We start from the raw sequence: 20063 nt of genomic DNA on the forward strand, positions 1-20063 counted from the left end.
TCTTAGTGCCTGGAACCTCAGATTCTGAGTGAAGGGCTCTAGGGTGGGATGGAATGACAGCCGCGAAGGGGGGGGACGGGGGCTGCTGTGGGATGGGGGGCATAGGGAGGTCCCCTCACTTGCCCCTATTTAATCCCTCAGGCTTGTCTCTCCTTTGTCCCTCTTCTGTGGCCTGCCTGGCCCTGAATCAGTGTGCAGGGCAGAGGGAATGGGGGATGGGGTAAGTGTCCTACCTCCATCCTCACTCCGGAGGGACATAGGTATAGTGTCTGTGTGCAAAGGGGAACTCGGGGAAGAACCCACTACTCCCTTGGTGACACTGAGGCCTAGAGCTCTGGTGGATCTGCAGGGCTGAGGGATAATGGGGGAGTCCCCGAGCATGGAGTGCATCCTGTCCTCTGCCCCAGTGAGCTGGGAAGGGGCCTGGAGGCCAGACAGGGACAGGCTTGGGTGGAGGAGGCTGGGCTCATCTCTTGCCAACCCCAGATCTATGAAGTGTGGCCAGATGTCAAGCCCCCACCCAAAACATGGAGTCCCTTGGACTGGAATGACCCTCCCAGGCAACTTAGGCCCTGCCAGGGGAGCTGGGGAGCCAGGCAGGGCTTCAGGGAGCTGGACCCTCCTGGTATCAGGGATCTGGGCTCAAGTCAGTTTGTTTCTGTCGTGGGGTCTCTGTCATGGGCAATGGAAAGGCAGGGAGCAAAGGAGGGCTCAGCGAGACGTCCAGCCAGCCCAGCAACCTCTGATCTCTGACCCCTGACTTTTCCTCCAGGCTATGTCTCCCCCCCACACACCCCCGGCCTCCACGACATTTTGTTGGAGCCTGGAGACTTGGGTTTGTGGACATTTCATGTAAACCACCCACACCCCAGCCGGGAAAGAGTTTCCCCATTGGGAAACTAGCCAATGTGACACAGAGGCATTAACCACGCCAAGGAGGGTGGAGAGAGAGGCAGCAGGTGGATAACGGAGGCGGGTGGGCCTCCTGCTGCTCCCTCCCTCCCTGCCTCCCTCCTCCTTCCCGCCTTCTGGGCCCTACAGGGGGCGGAGCCGCTGCCTTATAAGTGTCAGGCCTGGCGGGCCGCGGAACAAACAACAACCAGCAGCCAGCAGCGGACCTGGGGCACCTCGACCAGCAGCGTGGTGCCCTCGGTTCCCCCAGCATGGCCCCCTCGGCCTGGGCCATCTGCTGCCTCCTGGGGGGCCTCCTGCTCCACGGGGGCAGCCCCACCCCTGGCCCCAGCGTGCCCCGCCTGCGGCTCTCCTACCGAGGTACCAGCAGTGCACGCCCTCTTCAAGGGTGCGTCTGTGGGAGCCCGGGACCCTGTGACATCCCCGGCTCAGGGGTGCCCAGCCAGGCGCTGGGCAGCCTCTTCTGCTCACCGGAGGGATGCGGTCACTCCCACACAGCCCGTGGGAAGGACTTCACGGTCATTCCCGGAGATGGTGATCCAGCTGCCGCCAGAGGCGGGACCTGGGAGGAGGGCAGGGGCAGGTCCCCGGAGGGGGGAGGAGGGAGAGGCAGAGATGCAGGGGGACAACTTGAGGGGGGCTTCTGAGAAAAGGAGAGAAGCGTGGAGGTCCTGAGAGGCCTCAGTAGGGATGGGCAGGGAGAGATGGGGAGGGATGGAGAGGACAGGTCTGGAGGAGGTGTGCACTGAGCCTGGGCACCTGTGAGAGCCTGGGCCAGCAGCCTGCAGTGGAATCCCTCGCCCTGTCCTCACAGCCAGAGGCCCCCACCTCCCATCTGCCTCTTGTAGCCCACTTCATAGTGCTGGCTTTTGTCCTTCCCTTTCTGTCCCAGAGGCTCTTCACAGCCTGAAAGGGGATCACAGCCTCCCCTCTTGGCCCATCCTGGCCCAGGAGGTGCCCCCGCGGCTCTAACCTGGTATTCCGTGCTGCAGCTGGTGCAGACTTCTCTGAATCTGTGGGGGTGGTCCACGGGGAAGGTCCCTGAGATACTTCTTGGGGAAACCAGATGGGTGATCACCTTCCCTGGGAACCCCAATCCAAGCGGGACACCCAGCCTTCTCTGGAACATCTGGGAGAGGAGATATGGTTCTACTCTGGAGTCCGTGGTTGGGTCTGGTGGTGGTGGTGGGGTGTGTGGTCCTTTCTTGGGAGCTGTGGACTGGGGCAAAAATCAAGCTGTAAGCAAAAGCTTAAATAGGGCAAATTCCCTTGAAAGTACTGTCAGCCATGGAGGGCTTCCTGGAAGAGGCTGTTGATGAGTTTGGGAATGGAGTGGGTGCGGGCTTGCCACTTTTGGGCAGGTGTGGGATACCTGGCTTTCCCAGGGGTGGCCAACGCCCCTTCCCACCACATCCTGCTGCACGCCCCTTTGACCACCTGTTACCTTCACCTCCCTAGCCAAACCCCAGGAAACTATTTCAGGATCCTCGGCTCCTGGGCCCAGCGTCCCCCGCCAGCCACCCCCCACAGCTGGGGCCTGGGAGGGCAGTGTCTGCGGAGGAGAAAGTCTTCCTTAGTCGTATCCCTGGACCAGAGCCTTGGGCTCCACCTGACCATAGCGGGCTTTTCCCATACCCAGGCCTTTGCCAGGTGTTTCCTCTGCTGGGAACGCTCTCCCGTGTCTGTCCACCTGTCCCACCGAGTCGTCCTCGCCCACTGCTCACACTCACTCAGCCTCCCCCTGGGCTCTTCCCAGCACTTTGCCCAGCTTGCTACCATAAGTTCTGCTGGTGGCGCCATCTTCCCTGGGGACCGCAGTGGGCGCAGAAGGGCACAGATGGGAAGGAGATGTTAACTGAAAGATCAAGGGACTAAAGGATGAATGGGTAGGAAGCGGGGCTCAGAGCCTCCGGTCCCACCCACTCCCAGGAGCCGTTTCCCAGAAGCCCTTCAGCAGGCCTGGGGCCGGAAACATTTTCCAGATGTGGGGTGTGTGTGTGTGTGTGTGAATGCACAGCTGGGACCCCTCCAGCTCCACACCTTAACGGAGGAAGTGGGCACAGCAGTACGCGCTGACTTCCAATCTGCTCCCTCCGAGATCTCCTGTCTGCCAACCGTTCAGCTGTCTTTCTGGGTCCCCGGGGCTCTCTGGACCTTCGAGCCATGTATCTGGATGAGTACCGGGACCGCCTTTTTCTGGGGGGCCGTGATGCCATCTACTCTCTGCGGCTAGACCAGTCGTGGCCGGATCCCCGGGAGGTGAGTGGGGCGGAGGAAGGGAGGGTCTCTCTGTGAGCTGGGAGCTGGATGGGGAAACAGGCTGTGAGATCAGGCGTCAGCCAGGCTCTCTTTCAGGTCCAGTGGCCACCGCAGCCAGGACAGAAGGAGGAGTGTGTTCGCAAGGGAAGAGATCCTTTGGTGAGTGCGGTCAGGAGAGACTGCCCGGGTGCCTGAGGCTCAGTTGGTTAAGCGACTATCTTTGGCTCAGGTCATGATCCTGGAGTCCCCGGATCCAGTCCCGCATTGGGCTCCCTGCTCAGTGGAGAATCTGCTTCTCCCTCTGACCCTTCAGCTCTCATGCTCTCTCTCTCACTCTCAAGTAAATAAATAAAATCTTTTTTTTTTTTTTTTAAAAAGAGTGTCCCCCAACCATGACCAACACTCAGGGCTTGACCCCCAGGACAGCCTGGGGCCACTCCCCAGGGGTACTTGTGCTAGGGGTATTTGGAGCAGATCCTGAGGGCTCTTGAAAGTCTGTGAAGAATGTCACCCTTACCCTAGGTCCCCAGAGCTGATTAGCCAGGCAGGGCTGAGTCCTGGGGCCCACAGAGACGGTAAACACCTCCTCACCCCCTCCACCGCACCCCTTTTCTCCCTGCTAGGTGGAGTGTGCCAACTTCGTACGGGTGTTGCAGCCCCACAACAGGACCCACCTGCTGGTGTGCGGCACTGGGGCCTTTCAGCCCACCTGTGCCCTCATCACGGTCGGGCACCGTGGGGAGGTGAGCCCGGCACAGGCCCCGCAAGGGACTGGGATGCAGTGACATTTCTGCCCTACTGTCTGAACACTTCCCATTGAGCCCGGCTCAGGGCAGAGAGGTCAGGGGCTGAAAGGCATCTTTGTGCCAGGCTGACCCCGTTGGCGGGGCCCTGAATGAGGACGTCTTCCGCCCACTCTCCAGCTGCACGCGATGGCCACTGCCTGGGTGGGGGGCTGGGCTGCTTTCCCAGGTGACACCCTTCTCTCCCTTCCTCCCTCTCCCCCAGCATGTGCTCCACCTTGAGCCCAGCAGTGTGGAAAGTGGGCGGGGGCGGTGCCCGCATGAGCCCAGCAGTCCCTTCGCCAGCACCTCTGTAGGTGGGTGATGTCCAGGCCAGGACGGGCAGGAGGAGGGTGGGTGCTGGGCAGTGTCACTGGGAAGGGTTGGGACCAGCTATGGGACCTGGCCCTCCTCCCCTGACTCTGCCCCATTCTCACCCAGGTGGGGAGCTGTACACGGGCCTCACGGCTGACTTCCTGGGGCGTGAGGCCATGATCTTCCGGAGTGGGGGTCCCCGGCCAGCTTTGCGTTCTGACTCTGACCAGAACCTCCTACACGGTGAGCCCAGGGTCTTCCAGGGGCAAGGCCGACTGGGATCTGCCCCCAGCCCTGACAGGGAGGCAGGAGGGCCTGGCACTGGAGTGGGGATGGGAGGGACGGACAGCCCAGCCCCACTCTACTCCCCGGGACTCCAGCCCACAGTGGAGGTCCGGCACCTCTCCCCTGACCCCGCTCCCATCCTTCCCTGTGAGGGTCCCCCAACCAGCTGCACCCTGTCACCTCCCAGACCCGCGGTTTGTGATGGCCGCCCGGATTGCTGACAACTCTGACCAGGATGATGATAAGGTGTACTTCTTCTTCTCGGAAACTGTGCCCTCACCCGATGGTGGCCCAGGCCGTGTCACCGTCAGCCGCGTCGGCCGTGTCTGCGTGGTGAGAGCCGGGAGGAGGCGGTGAGGTCAGATCCTTACCACACTCCCTTCCTACACCCGTTCCCAGCAGCAGCAGGAGGGAAAGCGAGGCAAGGCTGTGAAGCCAGCCTCCGTGCCTCTCCCTCCAGCGGTGAGGGTGGAGGAGCAGAAGGGGGGCCCATCTCCGTGGAGCTGGAGGCTGACTCTGACCCTCACCCCCAGAATGACCTCGGTGGCCAGCGCGTGCTGGTGAGCAAATGGAGCACTTTCCTCAAGGCCAGGCTGGTGTGCTCGGTGCCTGGCCCTGGTGGTGCCGAGACCCACTTTGACCAGCTGGGTAAGGCCATGGCCAGGGCCGGGTGCGGGTACAGGTGCAGAGGGCTCAGAGCAGTGAGTGGGCGGCATTGACAGTGACCTTCTCTCTCCCAGAGGATGTGTTCCTGCTGTGGCCCAGCGCAGGGAAGAACCTCGAGGTGTATGCTCTGTTTAGCACGGTCAGGTGGGCACACGGGTCTCCCCTCATATCCCCAGCCCGGGTTCAGTCTCTGCACACTAGCGTCCTCTGTTGAGCCCCTGCTTTTGTGGCCCGACTTTACTGTGGGTCTCTGTCTCTGTCCCTGACTCAAGGACTCGGAGGCTCTATTTTCTCCCTCCTTCTCTCGGTCTTTGTCTGGGTGTCCTCGTTTTCTGGTCTTGGCTGTCTGTAGGCATGATCGCCCTCTGTCCTGTCCATGGAGCCAGGCTGCCCCTTCCCACCTGTGACAGCCACTCTGACCTGACTGTCCCTGTGCGTCCTTGGCAGTGCCGTGTTCCAGGGATTCGCCGTCTGCGTGTACCACATGGAGGATATCTGGGAGGTCTTCAAAGGGCCCTTTGCCCACCAAGATGGTCCCCAACACCAGTGGGGACCCTATGGGGGCAAGGTGCCCTTCCCTCGGCCTGGAGTGGTGAGTGTCTGCCTGGAGCCAGGCCGGGAGAGAGGGCTGAGAAGTTTCTAGAGGGATTCTACCTTGGGACAACCTTGCGGCTGGGCTAGGGCTCCAGAGGGGCCAGGTGGTGGAAGAAGGGGAGCAGAGCCCTGACCACGTCAAGGAGCCTCTGCTACGGCTAGCGTGGCCCCTCTGATGTGGGCATGCCCAGGCCATGGGACCTGGAAACAGGCTGGGCTGGGGAGCATGTGGCCCCAGGACACTTCAGGTGCCCCCCTGCTGCTCCTCACAGTGCCCCAGCAAGATGACAGCACAGCCAGGACGACCCTTTGGCAGCACCAAGAACTACCCAGACGAGGTGCTGCAATTTGCCCGAGCCCACCCACTTATGTTCTGGCCCGTGCGGCCACGGCGGGGCCGCCCCGTGCTTGTCAAAACGCATCTGGCCCAGCAGTTGCACCAGATCGTGGTGGACCGCGTGGAGGCAGAGGATGGGACCTACGACGTCATCTTCCTGGGGACTGGTGGGTGGGCTGAGTGGGGTGGCCCGGCCGGGGAGGTGTGTGGGCTGGAGGGGGTTGCTCCTTCTCCCACTGACCCCTTCTCCCTTGCCCCAGACTCAGGCTCCGTGCTCAAGGTCATTGCTCTCCAGGGTGGGGGCTCCACTGAGTCCGAGGAGGTGGTCTTGGAGGAGCTCCAGGTGTTTAAGGTGAGGGCAGATTGTAGGGAGGGAGCACTGATGGGAAGGGTCCCCTCCAGCCCCACTGCTGAGTCTAGGCCTGGCTCCTGGGACACAGGAGCAAAGTGCAGGAGGCGGATGGGCCTGTCCTTACTGAGCTCGCAGCCAGTGGAGGAGAAAGTGCCTTGCTGATGCTGTCTGGCGTGGGGCCCAGACAAAGTTTGGAGGGCCTAGGGAGGGGTGTCCAAGGTGATCACCCCCTTGACAAAACCCTGCCAGGCTCAAGTCACAGTGAGGGGGTGGCTGAGACCCCCATGTCTCTAAGGGCTTCTGTGGGCCAGGCAGGGCATCACCTGCCTCTGGGGGACTGCTGGGACCCTGACATGGGATGGGTGATGTGGGGCAGCTGCCTCATTCCTGGAGAACAGGGCTGTGGGAGGGGACACTGGAGCTTTGTGCTTTCCACTAGGCCTCCTCCTTGGAGGCCAGCCAGCATGAGGGGACCTTTCTAATAACCCAATGTCTGGGAAAGACTGTCTGGCCTTAGTTGCCGGGGAGTTCGCTGACCCGGGCTGGGAGGTAGGTGGCTCCCATGTGAGGGCTGGAGGAGGCTGAAGGAGGGACACAGCTGGCCCCAGCCCAGCCCTCTCTGAGACCCTCCTCCTTCTGCAGGTGCCAACACCCATCACCGAGATGGAGATCTCTGTCAAAAGGGTAAGAGCAGCTGCCATCCTACCGCTCCTCCTCCTTCTGATCCCCCTCTGAAACTCTCTGAGCACGGCAGGCTGCCGTCTGCTCAACGTGGGGCTGCAGCAGGCTCTGGGGCTGCCTGGTGAGGCCTTGCCATGAGGCTCGAGAGTCCAGCAGGGGAGCTGAGATGCCATGCATGAAACCAGTGGACAGTGGGAACCCTGAGTAAGGGAGGCTGTGTTCAGAGAAGGGGAGATCCACAGAGGCCAGTCCCCCTGGGCCGACAGCTTCCTGCTTGAAAACAAAATCCAGAATTTAAACCCTGCAAGGGAGAGCCACTTTTTTGAGGCCCGCTGGATCCTTTGGCAAGCGGCAAAATCTCAAGCTTATCGCCCCCGTGTATCTTTGGGTAAATCCCAACTTTTGTATTGGGATTGCTTAAAGCAGAGTGTATTTCTAAGCTCAGAGGCAAGTCAGGATAAAGGTTACTGAGGTAGAGAGCAAAAGTCAGCAGCAGGAAGGGCTTGGAGAAGCCCCTTAGGACGCAAGGTCTGCCCCCTGCTCTCTGTGTCCTAGCACAGGATCTGATGTGTGTCAGGTGCATGATAAACACTTTTGGCATTTGGGGAGACACCCAAGAGGTTCTGGAAGACTGCCTGCAAATGGTGGGGTGCTCTCAGGAAGCCCAAGGGGGCCAAGAGCCTAGCTGCTTCTAGGTGGGGCCTGGGCTCATGTTGGCTCTGCTTGTGTCCCTGCCAGCAAACGCTGTACGTGGGCTCAAGGCTAGGCGTGGCCCGGCTGCGGCTGCACCAGTGTGAAACTTACGGCAGTGCCTGTGCTGAGTGCTGCCTGGCCCGAGACCCATACTGTGCCTGGGACGGTGCCTCCTGTGCCCGCTACCGGCCCGGCCCTGGCAAGCGCCGGTTCCGCAGGCAGGACATCCGGCACGGCAACCCTGCCCTGCAGTGTCTGGCTGAGAGCCAGGAAGGTGAGTGGTGGCAGGCGGCAGGGGCAGGGGGGCTGCGCAGACCCACCGGGCTCCCACAGGCCCCTCTTCACCCCTCAGGCCTGGGCTCAACCCCTGGGAAGTGTGGCCTCATTGGTCCTGTGTTAACAGCCCCCCTGCCACCTCACTTTTCCTACGTGTGCAGCTCCCGTCAGTGTATGGATGGAGGGTCTTTGGACAGTGATGGACACCTAGGTCCCTGTCACACTGGTGGAGGACCCTGGGGTCCCACAGTCCTGAGCCGAGCCCCCCTCCCCTCTTCCCCCAGAGGAGGCTGCAGGCTCCGCAGCAGCCACCACGGTCTACGGCACAGAGCACAACAGCACCTTCCTGGAGTGCCTGCCCAAGTCTTCCCAGGCGGCCGTGCACTGGTTCGTGCAGAGGCCAGGGGGCCAGGGGCCTGACCAGGTGAGCAAGGACCCTGCCTCCACCTGCATGTGTCATCACGCCGCATCCCTCTCTGAATCTAGGAAAGGGCTCTGGGGGGGAACCTGCCAAGGTCAACTGAAGAAAAGTGTATATTAAGTCCCTGGGGTGCCTAGAAGGAGGTGCCCTTCCTTCTGCCTCTGGGAACAGCCCAAGCAAGAGCTGGCTGCAAGCCGTCCTGTGACAGGGAGCCCGCTAACTCCCAGGCATTGGGCTGAGCTTTGGGAAGTGGGGAGCAGAGGTGGAAGAGAGGGAAGCCCCCTGTGCTTTTACACATAAGGTTCCTCTCTGAAAGGTCTCTTTCCCAGGGGTTCTTGGTTCTCCTCTGCCCAGGGGGTACCTAACTTGCACCGAAACCTGTGCACACATACACCCCTAAGCACCCACCCACTGCCTAGCTCAACACTTCCTCCACGGAGTCTAGCTGTCTGCCCAGACCCTCTCCTCCCCCATCCGGGAAGGTCTGTCAACCCCAGAAATGGCTTCAGTCTGGGGCCTGAGGAGGGCGTGGGTGTGGCAGGGTGAGGAACCGTTCTCCAGTCTCTCCCACGGGCAGGGAAGGGGAAGGGAGGGCGCTCATTACAGGAGGGGCTCTCCTTCCAGCTTGGGAACCGGGGGAGGCCAGCTTGGGGCCAGCTGCTGGGCTAGGCACTGGGAAGACACTACCAGGAGGCCAGAGGCAGCCAGCAACAAGATGGTTACATAATACTTACCGCCCGGGCGATCCAGCCTCCACGTGCAGAAGTGCAGACGGGATCCAGGCCGGATCAGAGTAGCACGGCTGCCTCCTGCCCTGCGATGGGCACTCAGCCCACCCCTGGCTGGGAGAGTGAACAGTGCAGTCAGGGAAAGGGAGGGCTACGTGTGTGTACATGTGTGCGCGTGCGCATGCGCGTGTGTGCGCGCTCAAAGAGTGGTAAGGACTTCTGGTCCTAGGTCTGTGGGTATAACCCTCCCTGAATAAAAGCCCCTAAATACCTTTACCCACTCTGGTCCCTGGGACTATGTGGCAGGTTCTCCCAAGGCCAAGGTAGGTGCCCCAGTGCTCTGACTAGGGGAGAAACCAAAAGCCTCCTTTGCAGGCCCGGTCCTGGATCCTGGGAAGGTGAGAGCCTGCAGTTAGCGGACAGTCCGGAGGAGGAAGCCAGCCTGGGCAGGAAAGAGCGGGGAGGGGAGTGCTTCAGCACGGGGCCCTAAGATATGAATCTGGAAACTGCGGGGAGGAAGCTGTTGGTGTGTGTGCCCTACTCCAAGCCCCCCTCACACCCTCCCACACCCCCACAGGTCAAGACAGATGAGCGAGTCCTGCAGACAGAGCAGGGGCTGCTGTTCCGCAGACTCAGCCACCTGGACGCCGGCATCTACACCTGCAAGACACTGGAGCATGGCTTCTCCCAGACCGTGGTCCGCCTGGCTCTGGAGGTGATCGCGGCCTCGCAGCTCCCCAGCCTGTTTCCCCGGGAGCCGAGGCCTGAGGAGGCCCCAGCGCGGGGAAGCCTGGCCTCTGCCCCGCCCAAGGCCTGGTATAAGGACATCCTGCAGCTCATCGGCTTCGCCAACCTGCCGCGGGTGGACGAGTACTGCGAGCGCGTGTGGTGCTCCTCCAGGAGCCGGGGCAAACAGGCCAAGGGCAAGAGCTGGCCAGGGCCGGAGCTGGGCAAGAAGGTGAAGAGCCGGGTGCAGGCCGAGCGCAATCGGACGCCCCGGGAGGTAGAGGCCGCATAGAAGAGCATGGAGCAGAGGGTGGTCGGGAGGGACCGGGTGGCCCAGCAGCCCCCAGAGTCTCCCACTCACCCAGCGAGGGCAGAGGGGGGCCTGCATGCCCAACTGCCTCTTAGAGATAGAGGAGTCTCTGCCCCCCGTAATTCTACCAGGCTGCCCCCAGGAAAGGCTGGGGCCCGATGGAGGCTCCCCGTGTCCGAGGCCTGTTCCCTGCCCCTCTGTGCTCCCAGTCCTAGCTGGAGCCAGCCTCCCTCTGGCTGCTGCCAGCCCCCGTGGGCCTGCTGTTTGTTCTCAGATATGGCCCCAGAGCACATTTCCGGTTGTGCCCGGTGGTGAGAGGGCTGGGTGGGTCTTTCCCAGCAGGCAGAACAATGGCCATTCTGAGTGACCCTTGGAGTGGTTGTGTGGGTGTGTCCGAGGAGGTGCCTGGGTGGGGGGCCCTTAGGCAGCAGGAGGAAGATGGAAGTTGCCTCCCAGGTAGCACCCGTTAAGGGCACCTGATGTGATTTGGTGAAACAGTGAGACCCTCCCCCCACTTTGTGACCTGATATCCTGGTGGCTCCCTGCCGCTGTCCACCACTTCTTCTCCCTCACAGAATCCTAGAAGCATGGACAGCCAGAGGTCCCTGGCACCCGGGGGTGGTGGTGGTGGTGGTCTGGGCCTCAGGCCCTACTTCGTAAGCCCAGCGGTGTCTCACAGCCTGACTTGCCTTCCCCAGACCCCACGCTGTCAGGCCAGGTTCCCTGCAATGCCCAGAGCTCCTGACGGGATTCTCCCTTCCCACCATCAGGGTCTCTGGACTGATGAGCAGGGAGAGGGTGGGTTGTGGGGGAATGTCATCCTCCGTTCTGTGGACTAGAGCTGGGGAGAGGGGAGCTGGGGAAGTGTGGGGCAGGAGGAGGGGGCTGTCTCTCACCAGGCAGTGCAAACATGCCCATAGCTGGGGAGGGCGGGAACCTGCCGCTGGATGGGAGGACCAGGTGCGGGGCTTTGTCATCGAGGGTTGGGAAGCCTCTGGGATGGGGAAAGGGTGAGAGACGCGCGAGGATGGGCTAGGGGACCCCAGAGCAGGCATTCTCAAGAACCCAAAATGGTGTCAGTTAGCTCAGGAGCCACAGGAAAACCAGATGTCTCCCACCCTGGAATCTTTGGTTTCTACTAAGCCGGGTTGGTGGTGAATGTTTTCATTTATGAAGACTTTTCTCTTTCAAGGGGGAAAAAAAAAAACGGAGGGCAAAAGCCTGCTAAGTCCTACTGGTTCTTGAGGGTGAGGTGCAGGTGGCCAGGATGCATTCGGTCTGAGGGTGTAGGGGTGTTTTTGCCATACTCAGTGATGTGTTTCTTGGGCTGGGGAGGACAGAGGAGAGGAGGAGGAGGACTGAATGAAAAGTCTGTCCCAACCTGCATATGAGCAGGTTTAGTGACGCACAAAACCGACAGGAGGGGGACAAGAGCATCAAGTTCGAGATTCCCCCCATGAAAACAACCAAGATGAAGAAAGGAAAAAACACCAGATAAAAAGCAGGACAGGGCTTCCTGCTCCGTTGAACTCAAACCCAGACTGTGCATCTGTGCCTTGGGTTTTATGTGAGTCGCCCCATCACCTCCAGAGAACTGGGATCCGAAATAGGCCCCCCTTCCTCTTTGACTTCACGGACAGTGAACCAGAGGCACTGAGATTGACCCAACACCCCCTTGGGATGCCTCGGGCCTGGGGTTTCTGTGGCTGGGAGGCCTGCAGGTAAAAGCAGAGGGGAGGAGGACTGTGGGGAGGAGGGAGGGAGAAGGGAGCAGAGGGAGAGGCAGAGCCATGCAAGAGGGGCGGGAAAGAAGACAGAGCCCCAGGAATTGTGGCTCGCAGAGCTGCAGGCCCACTACCCCAGCGAAGCAAGGAAGAAATGGCCAGACTTTCCGTGGCCTCTAGGCTAGACCCAGGCATGGGCTGCTCCAGGCAGGGTTCTCCGGGGGAAGTTACTCTGGAAAATGGAAGAGGAGCTCCCAATCCTGAACAAGGAACACCTGCACTTAGAAAATTATGGACAGCTTTTGCCAACTCCCCACACCTCCCACCCATGAGGTACTGTGTGTGATTAACTCCTGGAAATGCCTCTATGTGTGAATTCTATTTTTATATTCATATGTTGAGATCGGCCTTGTGGTTTCTCTGTCTGCAGAGCACCTTCTCCTAATTACTATTGTTATTTTTATTGTCATGACCACCTCTGTGCTCTGATGAGGATACATGGTGGTCTACCACACAGACCCACAAGGAAAGCGATGGAGTGAATATATCACATAATTATATCATTATTGCATCTCCGTATTTCTGTTCTAAATTGACTGATACCATCTGTGTGAGCTGGAAAGGAAGAGCCTTTCCATCCATTCCAGGCGGGAGAAGGCCACCCTAAGGGGTATATTCTAGAAGGGAGGGAGATGGACATGAGGGGCAGGAAGGAAGGAGTCAAAGGGCTTGGTCTAGGAAACAGAGATGGCTTATTAAGTTAGGAAACTCCTGCCCCTCAGGCTTCTGAGACTGACCTTCTCGGGCTTCAGGAAGATCTTGAGTCAGAAAAAAAATTTGCTGGCAAAGGGCAGTTGGGCACGTAGGCAGCCCTGCTCCTTTTTCCACAATAACACTCAATATTTGTAACAGCAACAGTTGGACCGGTGCCTGTCTCCTTGGCATGCCACATACCAACGTATATTAAGGCCACTGTGCTCTTGCCTGCGGTGCTGGGCTGCGCTGTGGGGGTAGAAGCTTGTGAGGAGGAGGGGACGTCTGGATGCTGCTGAAGGCGCCACAGCCCGTGGCTCCCACTCCCCCCGGTGACATCATGCTCCTGCCCAGATAACAGAGCCCAGAAAAGGCAGGAGTGATTCAAAGAGGGGAGGGGCACCTTGCCAGGCTAACCTCTTGCTTGCCCGCTGAGTATGGGCCCCTCAATCCATACGCCAGAGTAGGGGAGCTTAACAAAGTCGGTCATCTGTCCCATCTTGAAGCCCTGGAGCAGGGGTCCTCCTTTTGCCCCTGGGCCTGACAGCATCGAACCACTGTGCCCTGTCCTAAGCCATCGCCCAGGAAGCATCATCAGTACCCACTTGGCACAGAGTGAGGGGCTGGGAGGTACTCGGCCTCCACAGCCTCTTCTCTCCCTAGACCACTCCCTTCCCAACCCTTGGGCCTGGACTTCTCCCCCCAGGCCTCCCTCTAGGAGGGCCTCCCTTGAGCCATATTTCCTGCCTCAGGGGCCTCCCTCTCTCTCTCTGGCAGCTTTTTCCTCAAAGTCCCATACTTCCCCTTGTCTTTGGGCCAGTGTCATCATTTCCCAAATGGGTGTAGGGTGACAAGGGTCAAATAAATATGGGGATTTCTGTCCCTTTAGCCCCACGGAGCTGCTGTGTGTGCAGTGCGTTTGCCCTGTGAAGTCCCTAAGAAGCCCACGATAATGTCTCATTGATTTGCACGTCTGCTACAAGCTACATGATTCTCCCAAACCTGGGGTCCTTTTTTCCCATCAAGTGATCACTGCCTCATGTTTCTAATGTTTTGAAACGTACTTTGAGAAAATGCGGGTTTGATTAATTCCTTCCCCTGCCATGTGAGATTAGTTTATTAATCTCTGCTTTCTAAGCCTGTAAGTTGTGGAGGCCCTGGCCTCCCAGTTCGGAGAGCCACAGCTTGGCTTCCCACGACAGTCACCGGAGCAGGACCCACCATCCCAGGCCAAGGCAGCCACGCCGCCAGTCTGCTGGCCCTTGGGTCTGGCCTCTGCCGATCCTCCCACACTCGGTCTGCCTCCACAGCCCGTTTCCTGGCCAGATCCTCTGTGGATGACTGGGGTTCACCCCAAGCCTGTGGCTGTCCAGCAGTCCAAGGGACTCATTTTAAGGAAGGGTGGGTGTAGGGAGGGAGCAGAATACAGGAGGAAAACAGCTCTTTTCACTTTCTCAAGTGGTCTCCTTGCATTCAGCTAAGCCCAGGTCAGTTTCCAGACATCCCTCGAAACCCTCAGTTGGAGGAGGGAGCAGGCAGCAGTCATCAGGGGCCATGCTGTCCCCTCCAGGGGCCCAGATCAGTTACCTTGGGGGTGGGGGGTTGGGCAGGGAACTCACTCACTCACATGCCTCTGTCAGTCCAGGGCACGGAGGCTTTTCCAGCCAGCCACATCTCCTTCTTAGAACTAGGAGACAGTGGCTCAGAAACAGCCTGATTTCCATTCCTAGTTGGGGATCCACCCCAGGCTTCTCCAATTGCTGGTTCTCAGGGTCTCCCAAAGGAGAAGTTTCAGGCCACACCAAGATCAAATCCCCAGGGTTTTCTGAGACTGCAGACTTGGCCCTGGTGTAGGGAGAGGCTGAGTGGGAGAGGCTAGGTTTCGTACAATACCTGACTAGGAGCTTAAGGATTGTTGGGCCCCTGCCCTGGCTCCTCTTCCGGCCTCACCCCCACCTCTGGGGAACAGGAGATGAGGAAACAGCAACTATGGCCCTGTGCCCACTTCCCACTGCCCTTCCCCTGCCCACCCTGGCCGTGGGTACCACTACTGGGCCGGTTCCCTAGAGGCCTTATCCTAATGAAGGCTTTCACTTTCCCCACTGGATTTTCACTAGGGAAACTCCTGGTTCCTCAATGCAGCCTTTTAAAAGACTCATTCTCCACTGAGGATGGGAAATGCTGCACAGACTCCGGGGAGGCCTCCTAAGGGACACCTGCCCCTATCCTCACCCAGACCTTAGCATTCAGCCGGGAGCTTGCACTCAAGGACTCTGCTGAGGAGAACTCAGGTGACCAGTCTTGACCCCTTTACCCCAGGGAGGAAGACGACTGCAGTGTACCCTAATCCAGCCCAACGGGGTGTGTTCCACTTCCATAAGCATCCCATTGGGCAGAGAGGCAAGACCAGGAAAGGGGGACCTTTGTGCGCTGGCAAGGGTTCCAAAATGAATCAACAGAGGCCTGCGGTGAGTCCAGGTGTCTGTCATCAAATGGAAAGAACTACGGTATGAGGGACACAGAAAGCCCAGACAGGCCTGTTAGGAGGACAAGGGGGGGCTCTGCTCTCACAGATAAACGTACAGAAGAATGATGTGGCAGGCCGGCAGCTTGCTTTATGGACATGACCTCATCTGTTCACGCTGCCCCCCCACCCCCAGCTGATAAGAATCTGGTGCTGTTTCCTGTAGTCCAAGGGTCTCGGACAATGGTGTGAACAGGCTGGCCCTGCTGGAAAGGACATTGTTTAGGGAAGAAAAAACACACCAGCACAAAGACAGGGCAGGACCTGTCTAAATGTAAGGGCCTGTTTACAAATCCCTGATTTCCAAGAGGGGGGAACACAATGGGGAATTGTTTTTGGTGAGTCTGGAGTCCCCTCCAGAATGCTCCTGGGGTCTGGGGACGCCTTTGATGGCTTAGACAGGTCTCAGATGCTCTAAGCGGGATAGACACTGATGGCGTGGATGCCTTCCTGTTTATCAGAGGTGCTTGCAGGGCAGGGTCAAGGAACAAGTTTACAGCAAAGACAAGAGGGAGGAGCCCTGAGCCTCCTTCCTTCCATCCGGGCCTCCTGCCATTACACTGCACAGCTGTTGCACATGCTGGAGGTGGTTTGCTACAGAGAAACTAGATCAAGGTTTTCATTTTCGGTTTTCCGAAAAATAACAACTTTTTGGTTTATGGCCTCCAATTGCCACATTGCTTTTTGGAAAAAAATGTACAAGGTACGAGACCCTTCCAAATAGCAGGCCCCCCGGAATGGGGCTTCCTAGCTTAGTGGGTAGGGAGCGTACAGGAGCTAGCACTGTGTCGCTGGATTCCGGGCCAATGGAGATACTATTTCTCAAGCAACCTCCCGTCTGGTGCACAGGTAGAACCTTCGATGTCACTAACCAGAGGTCTTAATGTCAGTGTTTATGTATGTGTGTGTAAGGAGAGTAGGGCAGAAGAGCAGAACTGTATCACCCATTTCCCTTGGCACTGGCAGTCCTCATTTTGGGGAAGAGGGGGAGTACAGCCCGAATTAGGAGGATCACTTTGGGTCTGGACAGACCATGAAGGCAGACCTGTCTGAGGATGTGATGAAAGTATCATGAGTAACTATTATACTGATCTCTAAACCCAGCAGGAGCACACCTCATGAATAAACGCAAATGGATGTGCTTAGAACAAGCGAAGAGCCAAAGAGCCAAGAGCCGTAAGTCCTACGCAATCCCAACACAGAAGCCGGCTTTCCCAAAGGCGCCTTTTTCAACCTCCTTGCTCTCGAGGGTTATGTTCTCCTCCTCAATATGCTAACAGTGCCCTCTGGTGTTTGACAGTAAAACAACAGGCTCATGAACACAAAGTACAAGCACTTCCATCAATTCAGTAGACATCAAACTGCCTCTGAATGTGAGTCCGGAGCCCCACACCACGTGGGAAGAAAGGTTAATAAGACAAACAGGTCCCTGCCGTTAAGGGGCTTCCCATCTCATGGGAGAGATGGGTACACAACTGTAGGAACAGGTGGAGAACCATGCCTGCTCTAATAGGAGCATAAGCAGAGACCAGTGCACGAAAAAATCGGCCCTTATGCTCAGTTCAACAGGCTAAGGATAGAGACTACAGCTCTCCAGACTGCAAGCCTTATGCTCAGGGCCCAGTGTTCCAGGGTAGCCATGGCCGAGTGCCCGTGGGTGGGGTGTCCGGGGAGAGGCTGCTGAGTAGGGCCATATTTGTGGAAGGCCTTGGATGTCAGTCTCAGCAGCCATCCTAACTAAAGAGCTAGCAGATGTTTATGGTGATCAGCATAAGGGGAAAGCGCATTTGTCAGCAAAGCAAGAGCACAAAGGAAACCATGCAGAGAGAGGGCTTTTGCTGTAATCCTCTGAGGCACAGGGGTCTGAGCTGAGCACTGGCAGTGGGATGGTAAGACGGCAAACATCGGTAAAACAGTCAAATTGACAAGAAAGAGAGTGGTTGAGGATAAAGGGAAGCAGAAGGTAAGATTTCTGAGATTTCTGGCCCTAGCTCATGGTTCCAACAAAGGTAAGGATGGATTAGAGGAAACAGAGAAGGACCTTTGAGGGATTTTTATTGAACATCTATTTCTACCCTCCCCAAGCGAACTATTTGTTCTAGGTCCTATGTTATAAAACAGTAATTAATTCTAACAGACAGATCATTTGTGAAAACATATATTTAAATCATGCAAGAGGACCCTGGGGCATCTTGTAGTGCCAAAAAGTAAAGAGGTGCTCAAAAAATCCCCAACAACAAACAGAACAAAACACACAATAATGAGGGCCTGTGTAAGGACTCAGGAGCTCCTCGTGGCCAGAGCAGGGATAATCTGAGCAACAAAATAAATAAAGCAGTATTGGATTATAACCCAGAATACACTATGCCTATCCCTAAGTCTGGACTGACATAAATGAATGACCGAATAAACAAGCAGGAGAGAATAGGTAAATCTCCCATGCAGAAGAATTCCAAATAGTATAGATATTCTGTCCCCAAGGAGGGAGGGGGCATAAATCCCCACTCATTAATGGTGGGCTACACAGAGTAACTTCCTTCCAAAAGGTACAGTCTGGAAAGTGGGGAGAAGAAGCACCTTTATGCTGGAGAAACCTGACAAACATACCTCAGCAGACGACCAAGGTCACCAATCAACAGTGGAAGACATGTTGATAGTTTGTAACTTGGATATGATGTGATAACACACTTGACCTGGGTGGTCTCCCTCCCCCAGACCCATAACCCTAGTCTCATCGTGAGAAAAACATGGATAAATGCCAAGTGAGGGCTCTCAAAATACCTGACTGGTACTCCTCAAAACTCTCAAGGTCATCAAAAACAATGAAAATCTGACAAACTGTTACAGTCAAGAGGAACCTAAGGAGACAGGACGACTCAGTGCAATGTGGTCTCTTAGAACAGAAAAGAGACATTAGGTGAAAACTAAGGAAATTTAAATGAACTCTTGAGTGTGACAATAATGTATTGGGTTCACTAATTGTTACAAACGTACTATTTTAATGTAAGATGGTACTAATGGGGGAAACTGAGTTTGGGTGTATGGAGAATCCCTGTACTATCTTCACAATTTTTTGTAAATCTAAAACTATCCTGAGTTAGAAGTTCATTTAAGACAAAAGCCCAGTTAATTAGTGGAGAATGACTGGTTAGGTGAAGAACAGAACTTTCCAGGGAGTCTGTGTTGGCTCAGTTGGATAAGCATCTACCTTCTGCTCAGGTGGTGATCCTGAACTCCCAGGATCGAGGCCCTCATCCCGCTCCCTGCTCAGTGGGGAGTCTGCTTCTCCTTTTGTCCTTTACCCTGCTTGTACTCTCGCTCGCCCTCAATCTCTCCAAAGAATAAATCAAATCTTTTTTAAAAATTGGGGACTTTCCAGGCAGCTATTAAAATCAATGGGGAGTACAGGTATGGAGATGAAGAAATAGTTAATAGGGGAGAGAGAGAGTGAGAGAGAGAGAGAGAGAGAGTGTGTGCATGCGCACTGTTTTGCTAGGTATCCATAAGGCCAACTACACCCAGAGACTAGGCAACTGAAGGTCTGAGTGACCAAACCACCCCCTATCCCCCACCCCAGCCCCAAGCTCTACCTCCTACCCTCTGCAGCTGGATTCCAGAGGCACTGTTAGAGGACCACTACTTTCAGTTAAGATGGTGTCTCTCACACTTGAGTAGTATCCAAGTGGGTCCTTTTTTTTTTTTTTTAAGATTTTATTCATTTGAAAATGAGTGAACATGAGCAGGGGGAGGGGCAGAGGGAGAGAGAGCAGCAGATTCCCCACTGAGCAGCGGGCCAGATGGGGGCTTGATCCCAGGACCCTGAGACCATGACCTGAGCTGAAGGCAGATGCTTAACTGACTGAGCCACCTGGGCGCCCCTCCAAGTGGATTCTTTTTAAAGGGAAAGATACTACCCCAGATGTCTGAGAACAGGCCTGGTGACCCAAGTTATGGAAGTTCTAGAAACTGAAGTCTTAATCTTGGAAGTGTCCTGCAGTTGTGAATTATCATTACAAGAGTTGAGTCTTTAGGATAAGTAAAATACCATTTTTTTTTTAAATGAAAATCCACAATTTAAAAACTTGGTTAACTTGCAGAGCTCTGACAAGGTGTCCCTGGAAACCCAGGTTAGGAAGCACAGCATGGAGTCATCAGAATCATGGGAGAGAAAAGGAAGAAAAAAGGCACAGTTGCGGACAGCCCTAGGGGTTAGCTGCGCAGGAGGCCCAGGAAGCAGCCAGCTCCTGGAGTAAGCTCCAGGAGGCTGGTCTTTCAGAAAAGAAATGCAGCTAATAGCGATTTGATGTTTGGCCTCTGAGGAAGATTATATTTTGAAGCAAATGTCATGTGGAACATTTGGGAAGAATTAGCCTTAGGTGCCTAACAAATTGAGCAAATACGAAAGAGAGGTATTTCAGGAAAAAAACAAATTATGGGAGAAGAAGAAGAATCCTAGTGTACCCCTTGGCTCAGAGGCATAGCATTTACATGCTCATAGCGAGTAAACCAAAGGCTACTCCTGTAATCCCTGAAGGTTAATTCAACAAAAACTGTGATGCAATTTTAAAAAGATGGGAGAGAATGGAAGTGGGAAGGGGTTAAAGGAGATCTCACATGACGTAATAGGAAGTCAATAACATCTAAGACCAATGAATCAAGAAATGGCTAAAATAATGGACAGGAGTTGCCTTTAAGGCGTGGGATTGAGGGTAGGGAAGGGTAAGT

General features: G+C 56.5%; 1 protein-coding gene across 2 annotated transcripts; it reads left to right on the forward strand.

Moving 5' to 3' along the window:
• The first annotated feature begins 1067 nt into the window (after window positions 1-1067).
• Window positions 1068-12627, forward strand: SEMA3G (semaphorin 3G). 2 transcript variants are annotated; one of them, XM_004738138.3, is made up of 16 exons: window positions 1068-1272; window positions 3011-3171; window positions 3268-3330; window positions 3795-3914; window positions 4180-4270; window positions 4395-4511; window positions 4741-4886; window positions 5087-5201; window positions 5294-5363; window positions 5667-5811; window positions 6086-6317; window positions 6411-6502; window positions 7145-7186; window positions 7922-8150; window positions 8437-8576; window positions 9879-12627. In XM_004738138.3, the coding sequence occupies exons 1-16, from the start codon at window positions 1164-1166 to the stop codon at window positions 10317-10319; spliced, it is 2313 nt and encodes a 770-aa protein (XP_004738195.1). In that variant the 5' UTR covers window positions 1068-1163; the 3' UTR covers window positions 10320-12627. The 2 variants fall into 2 exon arrangements, with proteins under 2 accessions (XP_004738195.1, XP_044935124.1); XM_045079189.1 differs by lacking the exon at window positions 3795-3914.
• The last annotated feature ends 7436 nt before the right edge of the window (window positions 12628-20063 follow it).

This window comes from Mustela putorius, unplaced genomic scaffold (genome assembly GCF_011764305.1).
Source record: "Mustela putorius furo isolate JIRA1106 unplaced genomic scaffold, ASM1176430v1.1 tig00000095_pilon_pilon_pilon, whole genome shotgun sequence".
Classification (NCBI taxonomy): domain Eukaryota; kingdom Metazoa; phylum Chordata; class Mammalia; order Carnivora; family Mustelidae; genus Mustela; species Mustela putorius.